The 23,217-nt window shown below is 36.8% G+C and overlaps 1 protein-coding gene across 6 annotated transcripts in view; it reads right to left on the bottom strand.

The window, feature by feature from the left end:
• The window catches only part of KANSL1 (KAT8 regulatory NSL complex subunit 1), a 158,010-nt gene that overhangs the window by 92,498 nt on the left and 42,295 nt on the right, over positions 1 to 23,217 (bottom strand). For all 6 annotated transcript variants that reach the window (XM_024573062.4, XM_053911764.2, XM_045182476.3 and 3 more), the window contains one exon: positions 21,495 to 22,866. In XM_024573062.4, coding sequence (XP_024428830.2) covers positions 21,495 to 22,783 — 1,289 coding nt within the window. In that variant the 5' untranslated portion in view covers positions 22,784 to 22,866. The remainder of the gene's footprint in view (positions 1 to 21,494; positions 22,867 to 23,217) is intronic.

Below are 23,217 nucleotides of genomic sequence, written 5' to 3'. Positions count from 1 at the left end.
AACACAAATTTAAAAGACAGATAAGGTGGAAACAATCCAAAGTCCATGAATGAATGAACAAAATGTGGTACAACCATACAATGCAATAGTATTTGACCATAAAAAGGAATGAAGTACTGACATGTGCTATATCATGTATAAACCTTGAAAATATTGTGCTAAGTGAAAAAAAGACACTAAAGGCTATATATTATATGATTCCATTTCCATGGTATGTCCAGCATAGGCAAATCCACAGACAGAAATATTAGTGGTTGTGAACAACTAGAGGGAAGAAGGGGCTACGGGAATGACTACTAATAAATATAGGGTTTCTTTTTGAAATAATGAGGATGTTCCACAATAAAGACAGTGGTGATAGCTGCATACCTCTGTGAATATACTAAAAACACACTGAGTTGTATAATGCTAAAAAGTGATGTTATATGAATTATATAAAATTTTTAAAATATGTACTGACTCATCACACCACCAAATGTGAGTTGGTACCTGACAACTTATAAAATGCTTTAACACCAAAATCTTTCAGTTTATAAGGATTCCACAGACATTTAAAATAACTGAAAATGTAGCATGTTTTGTCTGACCTACTCCCCCCTCCAATTTTTAACTATGGTAAAACTTACCATCTAAATTATTTTTTAGTGTATAGTTCAGTGGTATCAAGTACATTCACGTTGTTGTGCAACCATCACCACACCATCTGTCTTCCAGAATTCTTTTCATATTGCAAAACTAACTCTATACCCACTACACAGTAATTGCTGATTCCACTCTCCACTCCCTGACAAACCCCATGCTACTTTCTGTATTGAAGAATTTAACCACTCTTCATACCTCACATAAGTGGAATCATACTGCATCTATCTTTTTGTGAATGGCTTATTTCACTTAGCAAAATGTCCTCAAAGTTTATTCATGTCGCATGCAGCACATGTCAGAACTGTCTCCTTTCTAAGTCTGAATAACATTCTCCTTTATGTCTATGCCACATTTTATCTGTTCATCTTTTGAGGGACACATGAGTTTCTTCCACTGATTTAACTTTTATGTGATCAATATTTGTATTAGATCAATTTATTAGGAAAGAGATAAATTGTGCTACTATTTACACAACCCTGTGAATACACTAAAAGCCAACGAACTGTACACTTTATATGAAAATAATGTGTTAGTTCCCTATCCACATTAATCAGTGTGAAGTATTTCCATTGCTGAAACACTGGAAATATCTGCTATGCACTTTCCCTAGTGAGTACAGCAGGTCCAAATACCAGCTTTTCATTCAGTATTGGTTTGTTGTAACACTGGTTAGGAGGGAAAAATGATTTCCATCTGGAGCCCCTGCCTGTGTGGAGTTGGCACATTCCCCCCATGTCTGTGTGGGTTTTCTCCAGCCACTCCAGTTTCCTTCCAAATCTCAAAGATGTTCACATTAAAGTTAAATGGGCTTGTCTAACTCATCCAGTCTGAGTAAGTGTGTGGTTGTGTCAGTGCACCCCCAAAATGAAAGGACATTCTGTCCAGGGTGGGCTCCTGCCTTGCTCCCTGAGCTGCTGGGATAGGCTCCACCTGCGCCCCTTAACTGGAATAAGAAGGCTGGAAAATGTCAATTTTTGTTAATCTTTGTACATTTTTGTATAAAAATGTACATTTTTGTTAATCTTTCTTAAATGTATGTACAACTCACATTTACTTCAGTGTTTAATATTAGAATGTTTTGGGTTTGTATTTATAAGTTTGGTGATGTTTTTGTGACCAGAAATATGCATAGGAACTTAACTCTTCTTTTACATCATCTACGACCCCTATGGTAAAATTGGTTTCGTTTCACTTATAGTCCATGTTGTTTCACTTACAGTTCTGGTTTCCAAGACCCTATCCCGTTAAGTGAGCATTTATTGTATTCCGAACTGGATTAGGATGAAAATCTTTTCAATAAGTGGTATCAAGCAAGACATTCCATTAAGAAAGAAAGGGCCACTCAGGGGACAAAAATCACCCAAAAGTTCAACTTCCTTTATCAATACTAACAGTAAATTGTTATTTCTGTAGTTCAAGAGAAATAAAGAGCAATCATAGCCTTTTCACTAAGCCCACAAGAGTCATGATTTTCCATTAATTATATACTTTATCCTATCCTTTTCCTTCTGAATTTCAGGTTCTTAAATAATTCAGATGAAATAAACGACATGCTTTCTTTGCCTTAAATCAATGATGCTCAGAATTTGGTCTTGCAGAAGAATCACCTGGAGGGGCTGCTTGTTAAAACAGATTTTTAGGCCTCATCCCCAGAGTTTCCAGTTAGTAGGCCTGGGGTATGGCTTGAGAATTTGCATTCCTAACCCAAATCAAGAATTCCTAACCAGGTGTGTAAAGTTCCTGGGTCATGTTCATTCTGCTGGTCTTGGGGATCACCGTTAAAGCAAAGTCAAGTCTAAAGTTAAACTTAAAAGTGTGAATAAAATCAAGAATTGATACAAACAATTCTCACTGTAAAAGTTATTTGCAGAAAATCAAAGAGGAATACAAAGAGACCTACACATCAAGGGACACTGGTAATTTTAGATAGTTCTGGAGTCAAGTTACTGTTTTAAGTGTTACCATAATGAACCAAATATTTGCAAAATGGTTTAACTGCTTGTCTTCCACTCCTTCTGTTCTAGTAAGAGCATACAGCTGTGAGATTCTTTAGCAAAGCATCTATTTCATTATGTCAGGGCCCTGAGCAAACATGTTCCTGTTGCTTCACTGAAAGCATTCTAAACTCCTCCCCCCAGGCCTTTTCAGACTTTCCACAATTGTTCCAACATGTTTCAAGTTACCTTCCTACTGCCCTAACCACAATAATGGCCTTGGAGGCTCTTCAATCCACCTATTAACATTAGTGTGCCATACCAAGGGTCAATGCCACTGATCACCAACAGTACATACCTGGGCTAGTTAAAAAAGCAAGCTATAGTTCTATACTATGAGATTATTTTTATTTGCTGGCTAAAATGAAGCTGTCAAGTAGGTGGGTTACTAGGTATGAAAGACAGATAGATATCTTCCAGTTTCTGGTCACATTCCATTTCCTGGTTGATGGTTTGGCTATCCCATACTTAACTAAAACCTATCGCCCCTCACATTGGAAACCTAAGGCAGCTCAATTTTCAAATTATAAATCTACCTGCCAAGACCAATGTCTTCAGACAGGAAACATCCATATTTGAACTCAAGACAATTATCCCATGGAACAGGACCCAAACTTGAGGGAATCAATTCACGTAACCCTGGATTTAGCTACTCTTAGAAACAAGAAAACAGCCAAAGTGTGGGTCTTTCCCTCAAGGTTGTCTACACATCGAAGCAAGTTCAACTGGAGGGAGGAAGGGACTATTTAAGGTCTGAGGTAAATCAATACTTCCACGCAATATCTTGAAACTTCACAAAAGGTTTCTCTTGTTCTATGCTCAAAACACTCCACTAGGCTACTATGGAAACACTGAGTGCAAAATAAAAAGGCAGCAATTTTCAGTTTAGAATCCCCTCCCCTCAAAAAGGGATATAATTACAATTGCAGCTCTTTGTTGTTAGGCCTTTTATTGTTTTAAACCATATGAAAGTGTCAAAAAGAGTAAACTGTAATAAAAAAACATCACTTTCCAACCTTAGGCCTTTTGCAGACTTTGTAAGAATTTAAATCACCAAGATAGTTTTAATTGAATGTATCTTTTATCCTGCCACTACTCTTTCAACCTATTGTAGAGGGGGGTAGGAGAAGGTATGCATATATACAATTATAAATCGCTTAGCAACAATTAAATATTTCCTAATGTTATTTATACATATTTGTAGTTTTTAAAGTAGCTGAAATAACAAAAAAGATGCAAAAATCATTTTTTAGTATTTTTGCTACTTGCCAGCAATAAAAATACCTCAAGAGAAACTACTTATAAAAGCTTTTTTTTTAAAGATATCATTTTATTATTTATTCTTAGACAGAGGGGAAGGCGGGGAGAAAGAGAGGGAGAGAAACAATGTGTGGTTACCTCTTGCACGCCCCCTGCTGGGGGCCTGGCCCACAACCCAGGCATGTGCCCTGACTGGGAATCGAACCGGCAACTCTGTGGTTCGCAGACTGAGCCACACCAGCCAGGGCTATACAAGCATCTTTTTAAAAAACCCAAAATGCTCAATACCCTTATGAAATAGACCAAATGAATATAGAGAAAACTGGACAACCTATATTTTGAATAGAAAGATATTTTCAAATTAACATGTAGGTTTAATTCAACTTCAAAAGTCCCAAAGCAAAGTATTATAAAAATAAGTGGTTTTGCGATATTAATTAGCTATTTGGGAAACAAGGTGAAGAGACCCTCAGTATGCAAAAAAAAAAAAAAAAAAGGGAGGGTGAATAAAAAGATTAATTTCTAAAAATCAAACCACTCAAAATATCTAGGAAAAATTCTATTAACGTCTGGAAGAATGAAGGAGTTCCACTATTTTAGGTTGATTAAAGATCAAGAAAAAAGATTAATGTCTAAAAACATAAACTATAATCTCTGCATCTTATCCAACTGTGATTTCCAGTATTTTCAACAAAGGATTACTATCTCTGCTGTATCAAGGAATCATAAAAATGGATTAAGACTTGTTAAAACAATAAAAAGTATTCTCCCATGCTGCTCTGGCTGAGAGGTTGGAGCATCATCTCATACACCAAAAGTTGTGGGTTCAATCCCTAGTCAGGACACATACCTAGGCTACAGATTTGATTCCCATTCCAGACACGTACAGGAGGAAATCAATGCTCCCCCCACACACACACACCCTTCCCCTCTCTCTAAATTCAATAAGCATATCCCTGAGTGAGGATTTAAAAATTAAATCAACTAACCAATAACACTAAAACAATTATTCTCCATGCTAACTAGAGTATGGATAAACAAACAACCCGATATTACTACTGGTATGAATGAATACAACTGAGAACCTAACAAGATACATCTACAATCTTTTGAACTGTTCAACCCTCTCTTATAGATTCTGAGAACTTAATACAAAAAGCAAGAGCTTTATGCACAAACACCAAACATTAGAAAAAGTCCATCAATAGTAAAACAAGTGTGTTGTAAAGGAAATCTTTCACACACCCCTTCATACTATGTTCAATTCAATAGATATCTAAAAATAGCACATTTATAAAAATCCAACTCTATTAAGTACATTACAAAGACAAACATGTGCATACAGTTAAAATATACCCAAACTAAAAAGTCCTCAAAGGCCTGAAACAAGCTAAAAATATGGGACCTTCAGAAGAAATGGGAAAAGCAAAAAGTAGGGTGAAACTATTCAATTAAGAGACAAATACCATTATTACGTGATCATACATTAAAATTTTCACAGCAAGTCTGTGAGGGTGTTGTCTTCCCAGAGGAGATGGGAATACTTAAGGTTCAGAGTAGCTGAGTGATGTGCTGAGGACCATAAGTTGGGACTTGAAGGTGGAACTTGAAGTCCACGGATTCCAAATCACATGATCGCTATATTACCCCAAACAAAAGGATTAGTTTTACAGAGATGTCACAACAGACCAAGTAACATTAGAAGTAGACATTAAAGATATGTTTTACCTACTTTTTACAAGAAGTTTTTATTACTTTGTCATCGGGGGAAAGGCAATACTTTTTTTAAAAGTTAGCCCAAGGAAGGGTAAAAGTATAAAACTATCATTTTGAAGGAAAGTTTACTTTCTTTCTAAATCCTTTCAAAATCCCTATTATTTGCAATAGCAAGTATGGATTGTACAATTCTAGATTTCCCATGGTGTGTCAAAATTCTAGGGATAATTAAGAAATGTTTGTTGAATGAACAAACACTAAAACAGAACAACAAATTCCAGATTTCCATCTGTGTGCAAGAGACCTACAACAACAAATTTCTGTACCAGTATACTAACTGCATGTTCAGATTTAAACCAAAGACAAGTTGAACCAATTCTGCCAACTCATGGGGCTCTCTAAATGAACGCAATACAAAAATATATACTCACAACATTCTTTCTAATCATTTATGAAAATAAAATACGTAAGGACATGTTTTGATGAACCTTTATGAGAGCCATGAATTGCAGGTATAGGTTTGCAGGTATATAACCAGTATATGACAATTTGTTTTATGGGGAACATCATCTAGAAAGTAAGAGCCCACCCCCTTCCCCACAATAATATATCCAGGGTACACTACACAGCAAAAAACGAATCTCAAGAATGGAATTAATACCCTTTAGAGTAACTGGTAGTGATAACTCTGCATTTGCAGCCCCCTCCCCAACAAAGAAATGGTAACACTGTGTTTAACTTGCTACCTGAAAAGAGAGAATATTAAGCCTCCCAGGTCAAATTTAAATGCTGACTTGTGTCTTTTTTCCATATAGTATGTATGGCACTTCCAACTTCCCAAATTATTTAAAATTACAGTATACGAATGACACATAATGATGAATAAAATGTTAAGATAAATTCTAAATTGTTTAAAATTTCACTAAGAGTTGGATATTCTAAACTGATTTTTCAATCTTTTTTTAATAAAGATTTTATTTATTTATTTTTGGGGAAAGAGGAGGGGAGAGAAACACCAATGTGTCAGAGAAACATGAATCAGTTGCCTCTTGCACACCCCCAACCAGGGACCTGGATGGCAACCAGGCATGTGCCCTTACCAGGAATCAACTGATGACCTTTCCGTTTGCAGGATGATGCCCAACCCACTAAGCCACACAAGCCAGGGCTCCAGTTATTAACAGTGAGAACAAGGTTAAACTCCAAAAGGTGGTAAAAAGAGAGAATCTGGCTAAAAATAGATCTTTTAGGACTGACAGGTACTACACACAAATTCCATTATCCCATCCAAAAATCTGCTTCTTATATTCTTCTTTAAACCAAATCTACACAAGGAAATGCCATAGGAAGTGATTTTGCATGGAAAGTCTTTTCTTAACATGACTCTTGTGAACTCAACAGTCCACTTTCACTTAATGTCATGTTCCCACTCACCCTCTATAGGCCCATCCCACATTTTAAGTATAGACTCCACACCACCTGGCCTTTCCTATTTCCTAAGACTCTTAGGAAGACAAATCTGCTAACAAATTTTTTATTTCTACTTAATCAATTTGGTACTATCTGGAAATAGTTCAAAATTCCCTAAACCTCCATTAGGAATTTTGAAAAGATAATAGCTTTTCCAGAAAAGTTATCTTCCTAAAGAACATTGTTGTGCTATGTTAAAACTCAGCCTTACACTCTCAGGACTAAGCGACTACTTAGGTCAGAATTTTCATTCAATAAATAGCTCCACAAGATTTTTTTTTAATTAAAAAAGCATAAATTGTCAAGCTAATACAACTTACAAAACCCCTTCTGTTATGAACTAGGAAATCAAACTATAAAACTTACCTAAAGTGTGTCTAAAGAAACATTAGCTCCAAGTGAAATTACGAGCATGATGGTAACTCGTTTATGTTAGCTTCTCTAAAGCCTTTTTATTGTAAATGACTAAAAAACATCTCCTAAAAAGACAATTAATGTACCTCTACATAGTCAGATAAGCACTCATTATTATGAGACTAAATTGTGAAAATCACTTATATGCATTTAATATGCTGTTAAACATCCTATAACGCACAGGACAGTCCCTCACAACAAAGAGCTATCTACCTCAAAATGTCAATAGTACCTACCATATTCTGCCATGTATAACATGCACTTTTTTTGCCCAAATTTTTGAGGGAAAATTAAGGATGCGCATTATACATGGGCATAACAATTACATACCATGGCTGTAATAATCTCATGTATAATGTGCACAAAAAACATGGGTATGCATTATACATGGGAGCACATTATGCACAACAAAATACGTTATGTTGGGAAATCTTGTCTAAACAAATTCGTGTCTGGAAAACCACACAAACATGGAAGAGGAGGAAAACAGAATGCATAGTTCCTATAGCCTGTAAGAAACCTATTTTGGAAATAGTCTAAAAACCACAATGCTATCTTATGGCAAATATTACTCAAATGACAAAAATGTCACAAATGTCAGAAAAGTTTGTAAATATCAGAAATGCACTTTGTCCTCTCAAGTAGTATTAAAAAAATGCAGATGAAAGTATCATTGAGAACCTTATTAAATTCATTTTTCTAAATAACATTCAAGCTTGAAGTTACTTACTGATCAAGCTTGATCAGTAAGAGCAAAAAAAGTGATACAATTCCTTCAGAAAGCAATCTGGGGGTAAAAATAGCAATCAAAATTATGTCCTTTGGCCCTGGCTGGTGTAGCTCAGTGGATTGAGCACGGGCTGCAAACCAAAGGGTCACCAGTTTGATTCCCAGTCAGAGCACATTCCTGGGCTGTGGGCCAGATACCAGGTGGGGGCGTGTGAGAGGCAACCACACACTGATGTTTCTTACCCTCTCTTTTTCCTTCCCTTCCCCCCTCTCTAAAAATAAATAAATAAAATCTTTAAAAAAACGATATCCTTTGACCTTAGAACCTAATTTAAGAAAAAAACACAATGTACATAAGTACTCACTGCATAACATACAATTATAAAAAACTGACAGTAATGTCCTACAATGGATATACATCCAACATCTAAATATCACTATTATGGTATTTATGTGCCAGACAATGGAATAGGATATAGGTATTTTACATAATCTCTATCCTAACAAAATCCAGTAAGGTAAATGTTTTAAGTCCCATGTTACAGAAAAAAGTAACATGCAAAGATCACAGAGCTAGCAAGTAAGAGACTCCAGTACAACCTTGACTCTTATCCTAATAGTCTTCAGCACAGTCACTTGACCTCTGTCCCTACATTTCTCATCTGTTAATGACAAATTTGTGCGGATGTCCATAATGAGCTCTAAAATTTTCTATTACATCAATCTTGCATCTGAACCTTTCTTTCCATTTCTTGTCTGTTGCCCTGACTCAAGACTTTTATTTATAGCCAGACTACTGCTTTTAAGTCTTGCCCTGCCCCAAACCATCTTAAACCTCCAGTCCATCCAACCCAAATCACTATCAAAGACTCTTTCTTATGATCATGCCATCCCATGTCAGTGATTGTCCACTATTTTTAGGACAAAATCCAAATGCATCAAACAGCACCAAAAAACAATGTGACCCATGCCCTGGCTGTTGTGGCTTACTTGATTGAGCACTGACCCGTGAATCAAAAGGTCACTGGTTCAATTCCCTGTCAGGGCACATGCCTGCGTTGTGGGCCAGGTTCCCAGGTGGGGGCCTGTGAGAGACAACCAATTGAGATGTTTCTCTCACACATCAATGTTTCTCTCCCTTTCTCCTTCCCTTTCCCCCCTCTAAAAATAAATAAAATATTTTAAAAAACAATGTGACCCCAACTTATCCTTCCAACCTCTTCTTCCACTTCACTGAACCCTTTCTGTCTAGCAGATAGGTCTCTCTTCTCTGTAACCAACACAACATCCTTATCTGAGGTCCCTCATCCTTGGACCTGAAACATCCTCTTTCCTCTTAGAAACCTAAGTGTCATCATTGATCCAAACTAAAGTTCTACCTTTTCTCGGGTCTTCTGATCACCTTAGCCCACAGTAGTCACTCCACCTCCTAAATTTGAACAATTAATGCCTCTACCATGTATCTAGTATTAAGCATACAATGCCTAATTCTAATGCTTCCTTTTCTACTTGAACAAGGTTGAGGAAGGGGATCAATCACATAAATTTTATTTCTTAGGCAAAAGCCAAGTCCTCAATTCTTCTTACATACTTTCATAATTTCTTATTTTATTCTCAGAAAAGTGTTTCCTTGCCCCTAAGGGCAAGGTTAATCTTGATGTTAGATGATCCAGAAAGGCTGGTCTCCAAGTATTTAAGAGTTACTTTGAGTTTTTTAACGTTTACTATTCTTTGCTCAGAGAGTTCTGGATTTCTTTTCTGGAATTGCCACTGGGATACCTTTGACTACCCTCTGTGATGACACATCTTAGTTTCTACTCAGATTTTCAACTATGGTAACATCTCTGATCACTGTTGAAGGACGATCAATTAAAGAAATGTAAGCTCTTTGAACACTGGTCTTCTAGGAAACATTCAAGTCTGTCAGCCAACCTTAATGTTCATGGATAAATTAAGGAAATTTAATTTATCAAGTGATACCATCACACTGTTTATTTAGAGTAAACCATGGAAGTGTAAATAATCTAACATTGCTTTGGACATTAATGGAAACAATAAATTCCCACACCTAATAAAATGTAAAACCAAAACGACATACACACTTGCAAATATCAAAGTCCCCTCACAGCCTCAACTCTTGGGTCTGAGTTCTACTTACTATAAAGTTACCGTTAAGAACAAATTGGGAAGACAATCATTGCACCAAACTTCTGGAAAATACAAAATTAGCATTTCTACTTACTTCTGTGAATACTTGAATATATTTGCGTAAGAGATAAATTTCAGACCCAGCTGGGTAAAAGCAAAATAAGTCTTAAGCCTCTGTTTTCATCTTACTGTGCATAGGGTGTGCCCAAAGAACACTTGTTGGAAAAATTTGCTGGGGGAGTGCCAGTTCAAAAAGAAAAACATTTTTACCCAGTTGGAAACGTAGAGGAACAGTGGTTACAGCAACTCACTTGAAAAAACTTTCAAGATCTGAAGGAAACTGTTAAAGAAAAACTCCAGATCTTTTTGTTTTTGGAGTAAAATTCTATGAAAGGCAACTAAATGAACCAATGAAGGATTCAACTATGTCAACTTTATGCATCTAAAAAGCAGTAACTGAAATTCTGCTTTGATATTTGGCAGTGTCAAAGGGCAGCTGGTCCCTTCTTTGTTCCACATAACTTTACCATCTGTAATAGTTTTTAATCAATTATTTCTGAGAAAGAGGAATAAGAAAGAACATTGTATTGTTTTGCTTATTTAGTGGGAGGGGAGAGGACAAATGATTGTTTTGCATTAGGGATACTTAGTTCCAAAGCATAACACTCTAACAAGGACACTATCTAGTAAAGGCCTTTGTCTTCACTCACTACATCCCAGCCTCAGGCTCCACACTTTGTAACCTTATTTTCAGATCTCTTCATTGCTTTAAGAGGAACACAATAAAAAAAACAACAATTACCACAAATAGGCACACACACTGGCTTTAGGTTGCCTATGAAAGAAACAAATGGGCACCCTATTACAGTTCTACCACAAACTCCCTGAGGGGACCCAGTCTGTGGACTCCCTATGGAAATGCAGGTAGTGTGAGCTGCCACTCAACATACCTCAACAAAACAGTGTGCCTATAGTAACAAAAGCCTTGTCCATCCTAGCCTGAGTCTCATCATTGTTCAAAAAGGTATAAACCAGATTTTTAAAATTAAGAATGTCAGCCTACAAAGATTAAAACACATAACTAAAATTAACAATGCAATAGTAGTCCTGAATTCTCTCTACTATTATGCTCCCAATTAGTACTAACTCCATAAATGCTAAGAAACATAACCTCCAGTTCATCCTTCAGGTTTGTCTGGTGATTATCAAATCAGTAAAAATAAGATACCTAATGTTAACCCTAACCTCATACTCAGACACTGAAATGACACAAATTCATTTAAGTGGGTGGAAAACCAATCAGGATAATCTTCTATTGCTAATTCATGCCTTTCAAGTTCTTATAGTATCCATATTTACCAGGAAGAGATTTCTTGAGGAAAATACTTTAATAAAGAGACTCACTACCTTCTTACAATTCATAGATCAGCTGTAAGTGCAAGGGAAGACTAAAAAAGAACACAAAGGAGAAAGAACATAAATATTCTTTCTTAAAAGATTTCTTTTTCCAGCAACTGGAGAAATAAAAGGATTTTTCCACATAAATTAAAATATAAATCATCTCTTTAGAATGTCAAAATGTTTATTTTACCCATTTGATGGGGGAAAAAACTACAAAATTGGTCACTTCTCTAGATTATTTATTACCATAGAGTTCATCTATTTAACCTTCCCATCATCCCTCATGGTCAATGCCATGTCCATCAGTGCACCGTGCTGTCAGAGAGGCTTCTACTAAACAGCTATATGCCTTCAGGTTGCTCCATTTATCAAAATAGAATCTTTCTTCTGCTGCTTCCAAAAAGTTCCCAGAGAAAAACAGTAGAAAGAGCAGTAAGAAAGGAGCAGTTTTAATCTTTATCTTGACCTTAAGCAAATTATTTAACGTACCTATTGTCTTTGATCTCTAATGTAAAATAGAAATTTCACTTTATATTTTAAAGAGTAAATAATGTAAACCACCTAATACAGAAGATGTGATCAATACGCATAAATTCCTGTGTTTCCTTTGCTTTTCTAAAAATCACTTTAGCCCCTCCCCAACCTAAGTTCTAATCTTTGAAAGAAATAAGCAGCATGTTATTGCAGGCTAAAGATACAGATTGTGCACCTTTCCTCAAAATACATTACCAAATTATTTAATTTTTCTCATGTTTCCTACCTCCACTCAGCCCCCTCCCGTATCCCTTCCTCAGTCTATCTCCATATTGTTGTCTGGTCCAATGGTCATGCATAAATGTTCTTTGGTTAATCCCTTCACCATCTTTTATCTAATCTCCCCTACCCCTCCAGCAGCTGTCAGTCTGTTCCATGTATCTATGCTTCTGTTTCTGTTTTGTTCTTAGCTTATTGTGTTCATTAGATATCACATATAAGTGAGACCATGTGGTATCTGTCTTTCACTGACTGGCTTATTTCACTTAGCTTAATATTCTCTAGGTCCATCCATGTTGTCCACTGTGTAAATGTACCACAGCTTTTTTATCCACTCATCTACTGATGGGCACCTTCGGCTGTTTCTAGATCTTGAATATTGTAAAAAGCACTGCTATGAACACAGGGGGTGCACATATTTTTTTTGTATTGGTGTTTTAGGAAGTTACTTAAACATTTCATTCTTCAGTCTGAGTCTATAAAACTAAGATAGTATCACCTTGGCTGGGTAACTCAGTTGGTTAGAGCATAGTCCCGATATACCAACAACGCTGCAGCTTTGATCCCCAGAGCATACACGAGAATCAACCAATGAATGTATAAATAAGTGGAACGATAATCTTTTCCTCTTTTTCTCAAAAAAATTTAAGAAACTAACATAACATCTACCTCTTTGTATTATGAAGATTAAGTTACTTAAATGCGTTTAAAGTACTCATAACACTGCCTACACCTCAAAATATCCAACAAATGCAGGCTACTATTTTTCCTCTATCAATATGTCTCAATTCTGGTGTCTGATTAGGCAGAGTTGGTTAAAAAGGTTCTTTCCCAGCTCAACCAGATCAGTTCAACCAAAATCCTCCTGGGATTCTTAACTCCCAGGTTTCAGACTAATTTAATCCCAAGGGTGCTGAACTCTGTCTCTTCCAGTTTCTATTTTCTCAAGATGCATCTCTCAAGTACCAGCAGCACAAATAGGAAACAGCAATTAAAGGGTGAGCAAGAAAATGGTCACTACAGTTATCCAGTATCATTCAATTCCCTGGTCATACCCTTTGTTCTAGTAGGCAAAAGTAAAACAACTTATAAGAAAATGATTTAAAGTGGACTATAACCCCTCTTCCTGGCTACCGTTCCTCAATCTCCACTTTCCCCCCAAATAATCTCCACAAATTCTATTACCTGAGTTATGAATATATAGTTGCTACAATGCTACCAAATGGGTTGCCAAAACAACTCACAACATTTACAATTTAACAACTTTTCAGTATAGTCTCTGAGGAATAGACTCTCCAGATACTTTTATCAGATTGAAATTGATTTCAAAGTAATTTTGTTTACCATTATGATGCAAAACCCTTTCTTCATAATTACATAAATATAAACCAAACACGTTAAAATTCCCACAAAGCCTCAATTAATAGAAATCAAAAATAAGAGTTATTTTTTATATTATCTACAGAGTCCTTGGCTCAAATTTATGGAAATTCAATGTTCTCTTTACATTGAATATATGTGCATAATTTTCCTAGATACACAATGGGAAAGAAGAAAAAGCAATGAAACTAACAGACATGAAAAGGCCTGAATTTCTGCCTAGCTTCCAAAATAATCAATCTACTCCATTTTGGTCTTTGTTTAGAGAAAGAAAAGAGAAACTAATGCAAGTACTAGTCATTTGAAATAGAATGGGACCCCAACCTTTTCCTTTTCTAGTAAAACTATTTTATCATGCTGATGGGATCAAATAGGGTTCTCTGCAAATCAACACTCAAACCTCTGGGTATACCCCACAGCCAAAAATGTTTAAATGAAAATTAACTGAATGCCCATGGCATTCAATAACCTCCCTTATTTGCTCCTTCCCAATCTCAACATGTGCATTCAATCAAGTTACTCCTGTCAAAAATCTAAGAATCACTCAATACCTCTTCCCTCTTTCTCACTGCACCCAATCAATCACAGGTCCTAGTCACCCTAACCGCCAACATCCAATTCTCTCTCTCTTCCCTGACAAAGGCCATGTCCACCATTCCCTATTACCCGGCCTGCACAACACCCTAACTGGTCTCCTCAAGTCCACATCCATTCCTTTCTTCACACAGTAAGAGGGGTCTTTAAAAAACCCAATGATTACATACGTAAACTCTGTCAATGGCTTCACATTAAAAATTTAAAGCTAAGATACACTACAAAGCCACCCACATAACCTGGCTTCTAGCTCACTTCTTGGCCTTATTTCTCACCACTACTCTCCTCAGACTTTGTTCTTACAAGTACCAAACACCACCCATTCCCAAACCCTTAGCATATGCTGTTTCCTCAATCTGTAACACACTCTTCTATTTTTCACCATCAATTCCTTCTCTTCATGCAGGTCTCAGCTTACATGTTACTTCTTCAGGATACTTGCTATGACATCCTCACCATCTTAATTAGATGTTCCTTATACGCACTCTCACAGCACTCTAAACTTTGTTTCTGTGGCACCCACAACCTTCGTAAATATATAACTATGTGACTACTTGCTTAAATAATTAATTTCTCTTTCTAACCCACCTTCCTTCATGAGAACAGGGCAGGGATTGTCTCTCTTAGTCACCACTGTATATCCCTAGAACCTATCTCAGCTTGTAGTAAGCACTTGATACATCCAATAAATGAATTAATTTCAAAGTCTCCAATGTACATCTTTGAGGCCTCAGTACAAGTAGACTCTTCCTTGTTTATAGAGGATTACCTGGAAGTCTATATCCTGATTTGTAACGCTTGCTGGAACTTGTACAGAATACAGAAACCTTCATTTTTAAGACACTATAGTAAAGAACCCGGACCTTCATAACCTATGAGGGTTATTTTATAAACTGTATTCTTACAGCCATCCAAGATTGAAAATTCAATCATCTATGATGATCCCTCTTTCACTGACCCCATACGTCTACTGTTAAGTCCTATTAAATCTGCTTCTGCATCATCTCTAGAATTTTCTCTTTTCCGTTTTACACTAGATTTATCACCCTTATTCATATAACTAGGTCTCTAAAATAGCCCCACTCTAGCCACCAAAGCTCCATGCTTTTTGGCCTCCTTCCTTTGCTTATGCTGTGCCCTCTAGCTGTACTTACCTACCTCAGTAGGCCACAACTGAAAGAAAACTTTCTATCTAAATTCTAGCCACCCTTCAAGATTCATTTCTAATATCCTTTCTTTCCAATCTCATCAACCATCTGTAACCTCTTCCTATTTCATTTGTATCACTCGGCATTTACTTTATATCATTGTATGTCAGGTACTATTCTAAGTATTCATCTGTCTTACCGTACCTCCACTCCACATCGAAACTTCAAACTTCTTGAGGATACTCAGTTTATTTACCTATGGCCATCTCTTGTGCCTCACATATTTGCTCATTCCACAAGTACTTATTACATTAACACTGAAACATCATCATGAAAGTGCTTAAACTCAACATTAGAGAATGAAAACACCAGTCACAGCGCAAAAGAAAACATCTGTAGCAATTAATCTGCAGCAAATGGGTAACCCAAATTCCTGTTGCCTAATTTCCTTCCTTCGGAACCACACAAGAACAACCAAGAATAATTCTCACTATTGATATATATTCCCAGGAAAAAGGGGGGGTGGGGAAGAGGGAATAAATACAAAAAGTTCCTATTTCTGCCACTGGATGACATATATAGGCTAACAGAAAAACAAAGGGCATTAAATCAAAGGTATTTACAAAATCAAAGTTTACTCATCTCTGAAGTAACTTCTACAATTCAAGAACACAATGGAATTATTCTCACATATGTATCCCCCACACTGAGAAATACAGTAATCCCTTTAATGGGTATTAAATGGATATCACCACCCCGCCCCCCCAAAAAACCCTAGGGCATTGAAATAATCAAAGTTCTAAGTCACAAGCCAAGGAAGCTGTTTTGTTTCAGTTATACCAGTAACTTACAGAGACTTTTGCCATCAATGTTAAAGACAGAGAGTAGCACAATTCAAAGTAGTCTGAACCCTACAGATAGATCATCTAGATCGATTCCTTCATTTTTATTAGAAAAGTGGTTATTAGACCTTCAGCCAATTTGTAGCAAAGAATCTGATCTTAGGTCTCCTAGCTAATATTCCCCTAACTCCATCATTCTGTGAAAAGATAAACAGGAAGCTGACCTTGGCAACATCATCCGTGTACACTTAATAAATTCAAATAGGAGCTACTAGACAAAGCATTCCAGAGTACCTAAAAAGCAAATCCTACAAATATACTAGGAATTCATTGGAAGTGTTCATTAACAACCCCAAGAGTATAAAATTTCCCAAAAGTAAAGGAGAATCACTGCAATCAAGACAATCCAAAACTCAAATAACTCCCTCAGTGTCACTAAACTGTATTTTTACCCAACCCTGATCTGGAACAGACTTCAGAAGGCTACCTAACAAATAAAACATATGTCAGAATAAATTAAAGTAGAAATAAAAACATGAAAATAAAACAAGAACTGGGAGAACAAAATGAAGCCAAGAATTAGGTTTTTAAAAAAAAGGTACAGCAGTAAGACCTACAAACTTGGTTCTCAACTTCTAAAAGCCAACAGGAAAAAAGCAATTCAGTGAACAACACAAATTACAGCATCTAGGTAATAAAAACAGACTTGAAAGTTTAGGAATAAATACAATTGCTCTTGGTTACATATCTTTCTCCTTGAGGTCCTTATAAAGAAGGCATTGTATAATATACATTTACTATTTAAAACACATACTCCAATAGTCACAATGAAACATTTTGTGGGATTATTTTTATACTAACCACCAAGATAAGATAAGCCTATTGTAACAGCTCAGTAAGAAAGGAATTTTTGAGGGAAGAAAGGTCTACATAACATTCAGGTATCTAGAACACTGCTGATCTAAGAGCACACTTAAGAAAAGAACTTGTAAAAGTATTTTCTTAACAGCAAGTACTTACTCTAGAAGTTTATAAATACAAGGACCAAGAAAATAAAAACAAAATTCAGGAATTCATAACAAAATAGCAGAACAAAATTCTTAGAAAAGAGGAAGACTATAAACCGTAGAAGAAACTGTACACAAGAGTCACTCAAGAGTTGTATTATATACATGACATAAATAAATGCTTCTTTTCTATTTCTACAATTAAGAATTAAATATCAAGCCCTGGCTGGTGTGGCTCAGTGGATTGATTGAGCACTAGGCAGCAAAGCAAAGGGTCACTGGTTTGATTTCCAGTCAGGGCACATGCCTGGGTTGCAGACCAGGTCCCCAGTAGGGGTGGGCGAGAGGCAACCACACATTGATGTTTCTCTCCCTTTCTCCCTCCCTTCCCCTCTCTCTAAAAATAAATTTAAAAAATCGTTTTTTTAAAGAATTAAACAGTAAGGTATTTATTGAAACACAGCTTTCTTTTTAGTCTCTTGATCAAAGAGATGATGCTTAAGTTCCTGCTCCTCCCAGTGATCTTCTACAATGATATAGGTCAAACCCAATATAGCACAGAATTTTCAAATTAGTTACATGTACCAAGACAGGAAGATAAATACAGCATTTTAGGAAGATTTTCCAAACAGAGCTTAAAACAGAAAGGTTTGATGCTGTTAACCTAAATGTAAAATCAGTTAACCAAAAATATTTATCAAGAAAAAGGGACTTTTCTAACATGTGATATCTATTGATACAGAATTTACTAATCGTAAAGTATAATACAATATAACAATTTGCCAAAAACTCAACAACATATAAACACTGATCATTCTGCTACTGCTACCATGTGCCTAGGACTTAACAATGGATTACTGTTCTTCCTCTTGCAGATAAAAAAGAAAAAACACAAATGAGTTCTTAGTAAAGGCTTGTAATTGTCACAGCACCATCCACTTATAATTTAAGCAACATCATTTCAAAACAATTCAACAGTCTCCTGTACTGAATATTTTCATCATGACTGCCTAGACAAAATCTAGCTACTTTATCTCTGGCAGAAGTATTTTAGCAAAGAAGTGAAATTTTAAATAGATGGGCTACTGGAAGGGGAGACCAAGTTGAAACTCACCAGCTGGGTCAATCTAATGGAGAGTTAACTACTTATTCTAGCACTCAAGAATTATAAATGTGGTTACAATATTTGGGAGGGACTACTAAATCACAAAGACTTCTCAGCATCCAAAGAACAACTTCTCCTTTTTTTTCTTTTTTAATCAAAGCAGTACCTCCACTCTCAATGTCTGGCCAATTGCTGAAAAATCTTTAAAATACTCAGAAAGTCAACAAACACCTGGCTAAATACTTGTGTTAGGAGTCAATCAGGTGACCTTGCTCAACAGTATCTTTGAAGTACTGGTGTTTTATTGGTGCGTCTAATTTAAATCCAATTAAATAAAAATGTGCAAAAGTATATTTACTTCACAGTGCCCTTAGTGCCCCAATTTTTCTTACTTTAGTATAATCTGATGCAAGGAAATTCAACTTTTAAAAGTATTATTCAGTTGACTTAACTGTAAGAGGATTCAACTGACCCCTAAAATGATCTGTGAGTTGCCCTTACACTTCACACCCTTCCAATCAACAAACCATTATGTTAGAAGAACCCAGAACTAAGTAGTGAATGAATGGACCAAAGAGTTCTTTTCAAATCACTGGATTACCCCATGGAATAAGAAAAATTCTCCGAGTTATTTTAATTTCACTGGATTGGAACAAATACCTACATTACCAAAACTTAAACTTTCTTCAATACCATGTATCCTGAAAACAGTAAGCTTCCAGATTTTTTCCTCAAATACACAAAACAAGTACATGAAACTTAAAATGCTTCAACTACAATATTTGTTATATGAAACTACTCTAAACAAGATATTCAACGTTAACATTTTTTAAAGCAATGGTTTATGCAAAGTCAGTGGGGATAACACCAAAAATATTGGCAAGCTGATATAAACTACTAATCCATTAAAGAAAAAATAACTTATTACAACAATAGCAAGCTTCTGAAATATTATGTGCTTTATTTAGATCTCAGTAAAGTGGACTTTTGAGTTCAGTAAGCTAACAAATGGTAATGGAACTACATCTACAAGGAAGATATTCAGCAAAATTATCCAGACTTTCCCCCTCAATATAAAAATATAAAATAAAATTCATATTCAGACACATAGTGTTATCCATGTGGATAATATAAACAAAATTGAGGGGGAAAATTTACTTATGCTTAAAAGTACAGCTGCCTTAATTATGTCTCCAGTGAAAATCTTGGTCACCTTTTTACTACAGGTAAGGAAAAACAAATTATTCCAACATAACCACCTATAATACCTTCTCTAGTAATCCAACTGTTAAAAATCCCTACCTGAACAGGAAATGAAAGAATCTACTAGTCAAGACTTCTGCCTCTCTTTTCCAAATAATCATGTTTCCCTCTCTCATAAGTGTAACAATTTTAAGTAGAGAAAATATAGACTGATTTATCTTTAAGGAAATATATGTATACTGTCCTTCCTTATTTATCCGTAAGAAGCTGAACGCAGGATGATGAGTGAAGAACATGAGTAAAGACCTTCTGGCTCCAGCACGCCAACTGAGTACCACCCAAAGCTTACACATTAATTTTCCTCAAGGCAACATATTTGGAAAACCTAGTAAGAAATTATCCCAAATAGGTCAATACATTTAACCCAACTGAGAGAGAATAAAGTCCAAATCTGATAAAGATGGACTCTCTTAGGCAGAGAATCAAGCTGTAAAAAAGTAGACTGTGCTTAGAAGTAACCTATAAAATACTCAGAGGCATTTCCTGATTCGTCTTTTTTTAAAATAATGCTTGCAGCTTTCTTTCTTTTTTTTTTTTTTGAGCACCTCAAAGTGAGATGGCAAGGGGAGTTCATTTAGTGCTTCTTCTTTGGAATGAAACAAACCTGTTTCCAGTGAAGGAATTCTAGTGGATTTATTGAGAGGTAGTAGTTTTTCTCCAGAATCAAGATCCCCAGGAAACATTAAATACAATGACATTACTAATAATGCCATATGCACTTTAAATTTGGGACAGGGACTCCACTGCAGTTGTAAAGTGTTTTTCAGTACAAGGGCCCTGGCTGAGTGGCAAGTGCAGACTGAATCCACTGGAATGTATGCAGCCTGCTCTCCAAGGCTGAGGTGGGTCAGCCTGGAGGAAAGGGGGGTGGTCTTTTTCTATTTCTCATGAAAGCTACTTAGGGTGAGCCCATTTCTTTCTCTCTTTTTTATAAAAGATTTAATTTTTTTTAGAAAGGGGAATGGAGGAAGAAAGAGAGGGAGAGAAACATCAATGTGAGAGAAACATCGAATGGTTGCCTCTCATACACACCCTGACAGGGGACCCAAACCTGTAACCCAGGCATGCACCCTCATGTGAAATTGAGCTAGCAAACTTTGACTTGGAGGACGATGCCCAACCGAGCCACACTAGTCAGGGCTGTTTCAATTTTTAAAATGTAAAGAAATTTCATGCAAGGACTGTGTACATTGAGCTGACTCAATTAAACCAATTATAAACTTCAGCAGAGTTACCTAAGTCAACTAAACTTTTGTCCCCACTTACTAGAAACAACAAATTCTGAAGTAATAGAACTTACAAAAATAGCCTACATACATTTTCAAAAAAATCTATCCACTTAAAACATGGGTACAGTTTTACAAAGGGAATTTTTTCTTAATAAATGAGATTTTAAAAGGAAGTTAGCTGCTTTTAGCCTACAACAACACAACACTATGTCAGAAATATCTTTCATTTCTTCACTAACATATATATGCACCAACCTAACTGATATCAGGGAAAAGACAAGTGGAACCTAGGTGCCTATATACAAAGAATCCCATTCTCCCCAAGGTGGGAATTTACCAACTCTTTCTCCCTTGTCCCAACATTTCTCAACAAAGATATTATGCATGGGTTCTACTCACAGGGACACATGGTGCTGCTCTGGATCAGCTCTGGTCAGTTCTTCTTCTTCAATATCAGACTCTCCTCCTGAACTACTGTCAGTGATATCTGAATCAAATGCTTGTTCACTGCACCTCAAGTTGGCTATACCACTAGCTGTAAATCTCTCCAATTCTTCTGAAATTGAATCGCTTTTCAGGAAGTTGCTAAGTCCCTCTGAAGTGGTGGTCTCACTGGCAGCTTTTCTCAATGCAGCTTCAGCCTTTCGAGTCAGCATCAATTGGCTTCGGGGCCTCAAGGATTCCAAGTTTGGCAGTTTGCTCAAAGTTTTCTCTAAAAATCCACCCAGCTGATGCTGTATATGCCTTTCCACCTGCTTGGCTTGCACAACCTGTAAGCGCTTCTGCAACCTGCGAGCACGGTTCTCAATATCAGCCTGCCGCCGCAGTAAAGCTGTTATCCTCGTGTCAGAATCTAAAGCACTGAAAAGAATGGAAGACAGGGGAGACTTTTTACCCTCTAACTTGACACCCCCCAAGTTAGAACTGGAGTCTGTTCCAGGTGATAATCTACTGCTTCCTTGAAGTGCCGGGTGTTCCATGGAATTTACAGAAGATTTGTTTGCAGTGCTATTATTGCTAAATATAGTTGTGTGTTCTACATCAAGGCTTCTATGTGGAAGAGTGCAATTGGTCATACCCCCCTTCAAGTCCCCAGATTCAGATGCCACTGCTTCACCCCCCTGAGGAGAAGATGAAGTAAGAGTTCGTTTTCCCCCATTGAGGGGACTGGAATTGTCATGATCAGAATGTGTTGAACTTTTAGTCAATTTCTTAGCCAACCCATTTACAGGTGCTTGTGGCAGGGCTGTCTGACCACTTGTATTCATGGTTCTAATATTTTCTAAGGAGAACTCCAAAACTGGCTGTCTCCCCAATAGCTCAGCTCGGAGTTCATAGGACTGAGATAAGAAAGGGTGAGATTTAAGGACTGTTTGCTTGCTGAAGACACCTTGCAATTTCAACGACTCCTTCGAGGAAACAGGTGTTACATCGGAGCAGAGATATGACGCCACCAGTGGTTGCAGCTTTCCCAAGTCTTCCTTAGTAGGATTATTTCGGAAGTCTAGACTGGGGTCCTCTGCAGCAATGGCTTTTCTTTTGGTTCCGTTGGCAGCAATAAGGATGTTGGCGTTGCCGTTATTTTCGGCACTGCCAGGGGACAAAGTGGAGGATGGGGGAGCCAGTTTGAACCGGATATGGTGTGCTTCAGCTGCTGCGTCAGTGAGAGCGGGCGCCATCGCAGCCATTCAGCACAGAGAGACAGGAAGTCCAGCCTCTCCCGGTGCCGAGGCCAGCTCGACGGCCCCTTACTGCCTCCCCAGAGAACAGACTAGAAGAGAAAGAAGAAAAGGAAGTTAGAAATAAAGCACATTAGGAAACAACACATGTTTTTAATATAAATACTACTTGAGGCTGTAATCCAAACTCTGCCTCCAGGCATTCTGGAGACCTGAATATCTTCCACCAGGGGAAGGGTGTGTGCAAGCACGCATACACTCGAGTACAAGAGAAAGAAACCCACCCTTCTTTTTTATCACTTGTTACCACAGACTGAAAGTAGCTAAAACAGAAGTTTCATTCTGAGAGAACCACAGATTGTTAAAGTCAAATCACCTTTTAAAAGAAAAATCTCTTTAAACTTCTTAGAAGTAGTGGACTTAAAGTAAATGTAGCGAACTAA

Source organism: Desmodus rotundus, chromosome 9, assembly GCF_022682495.2.
Source record: "Desmodus rotundus isolate HL8 chromosome 9, HLdesRot8A.1, whole genome shotgun sequence".
NCBI classification, from domain to species: Eukaryota; Metazoa; Chordata; class Mammalia; order Chiroptera; family Phyllostomidae; genus Desmodus; species Desmodus rotundus.
Note: the sequence above shows the minus strand (reverse complement) of the source record. Positions and strands in the feature narration are given on the sequence as shown.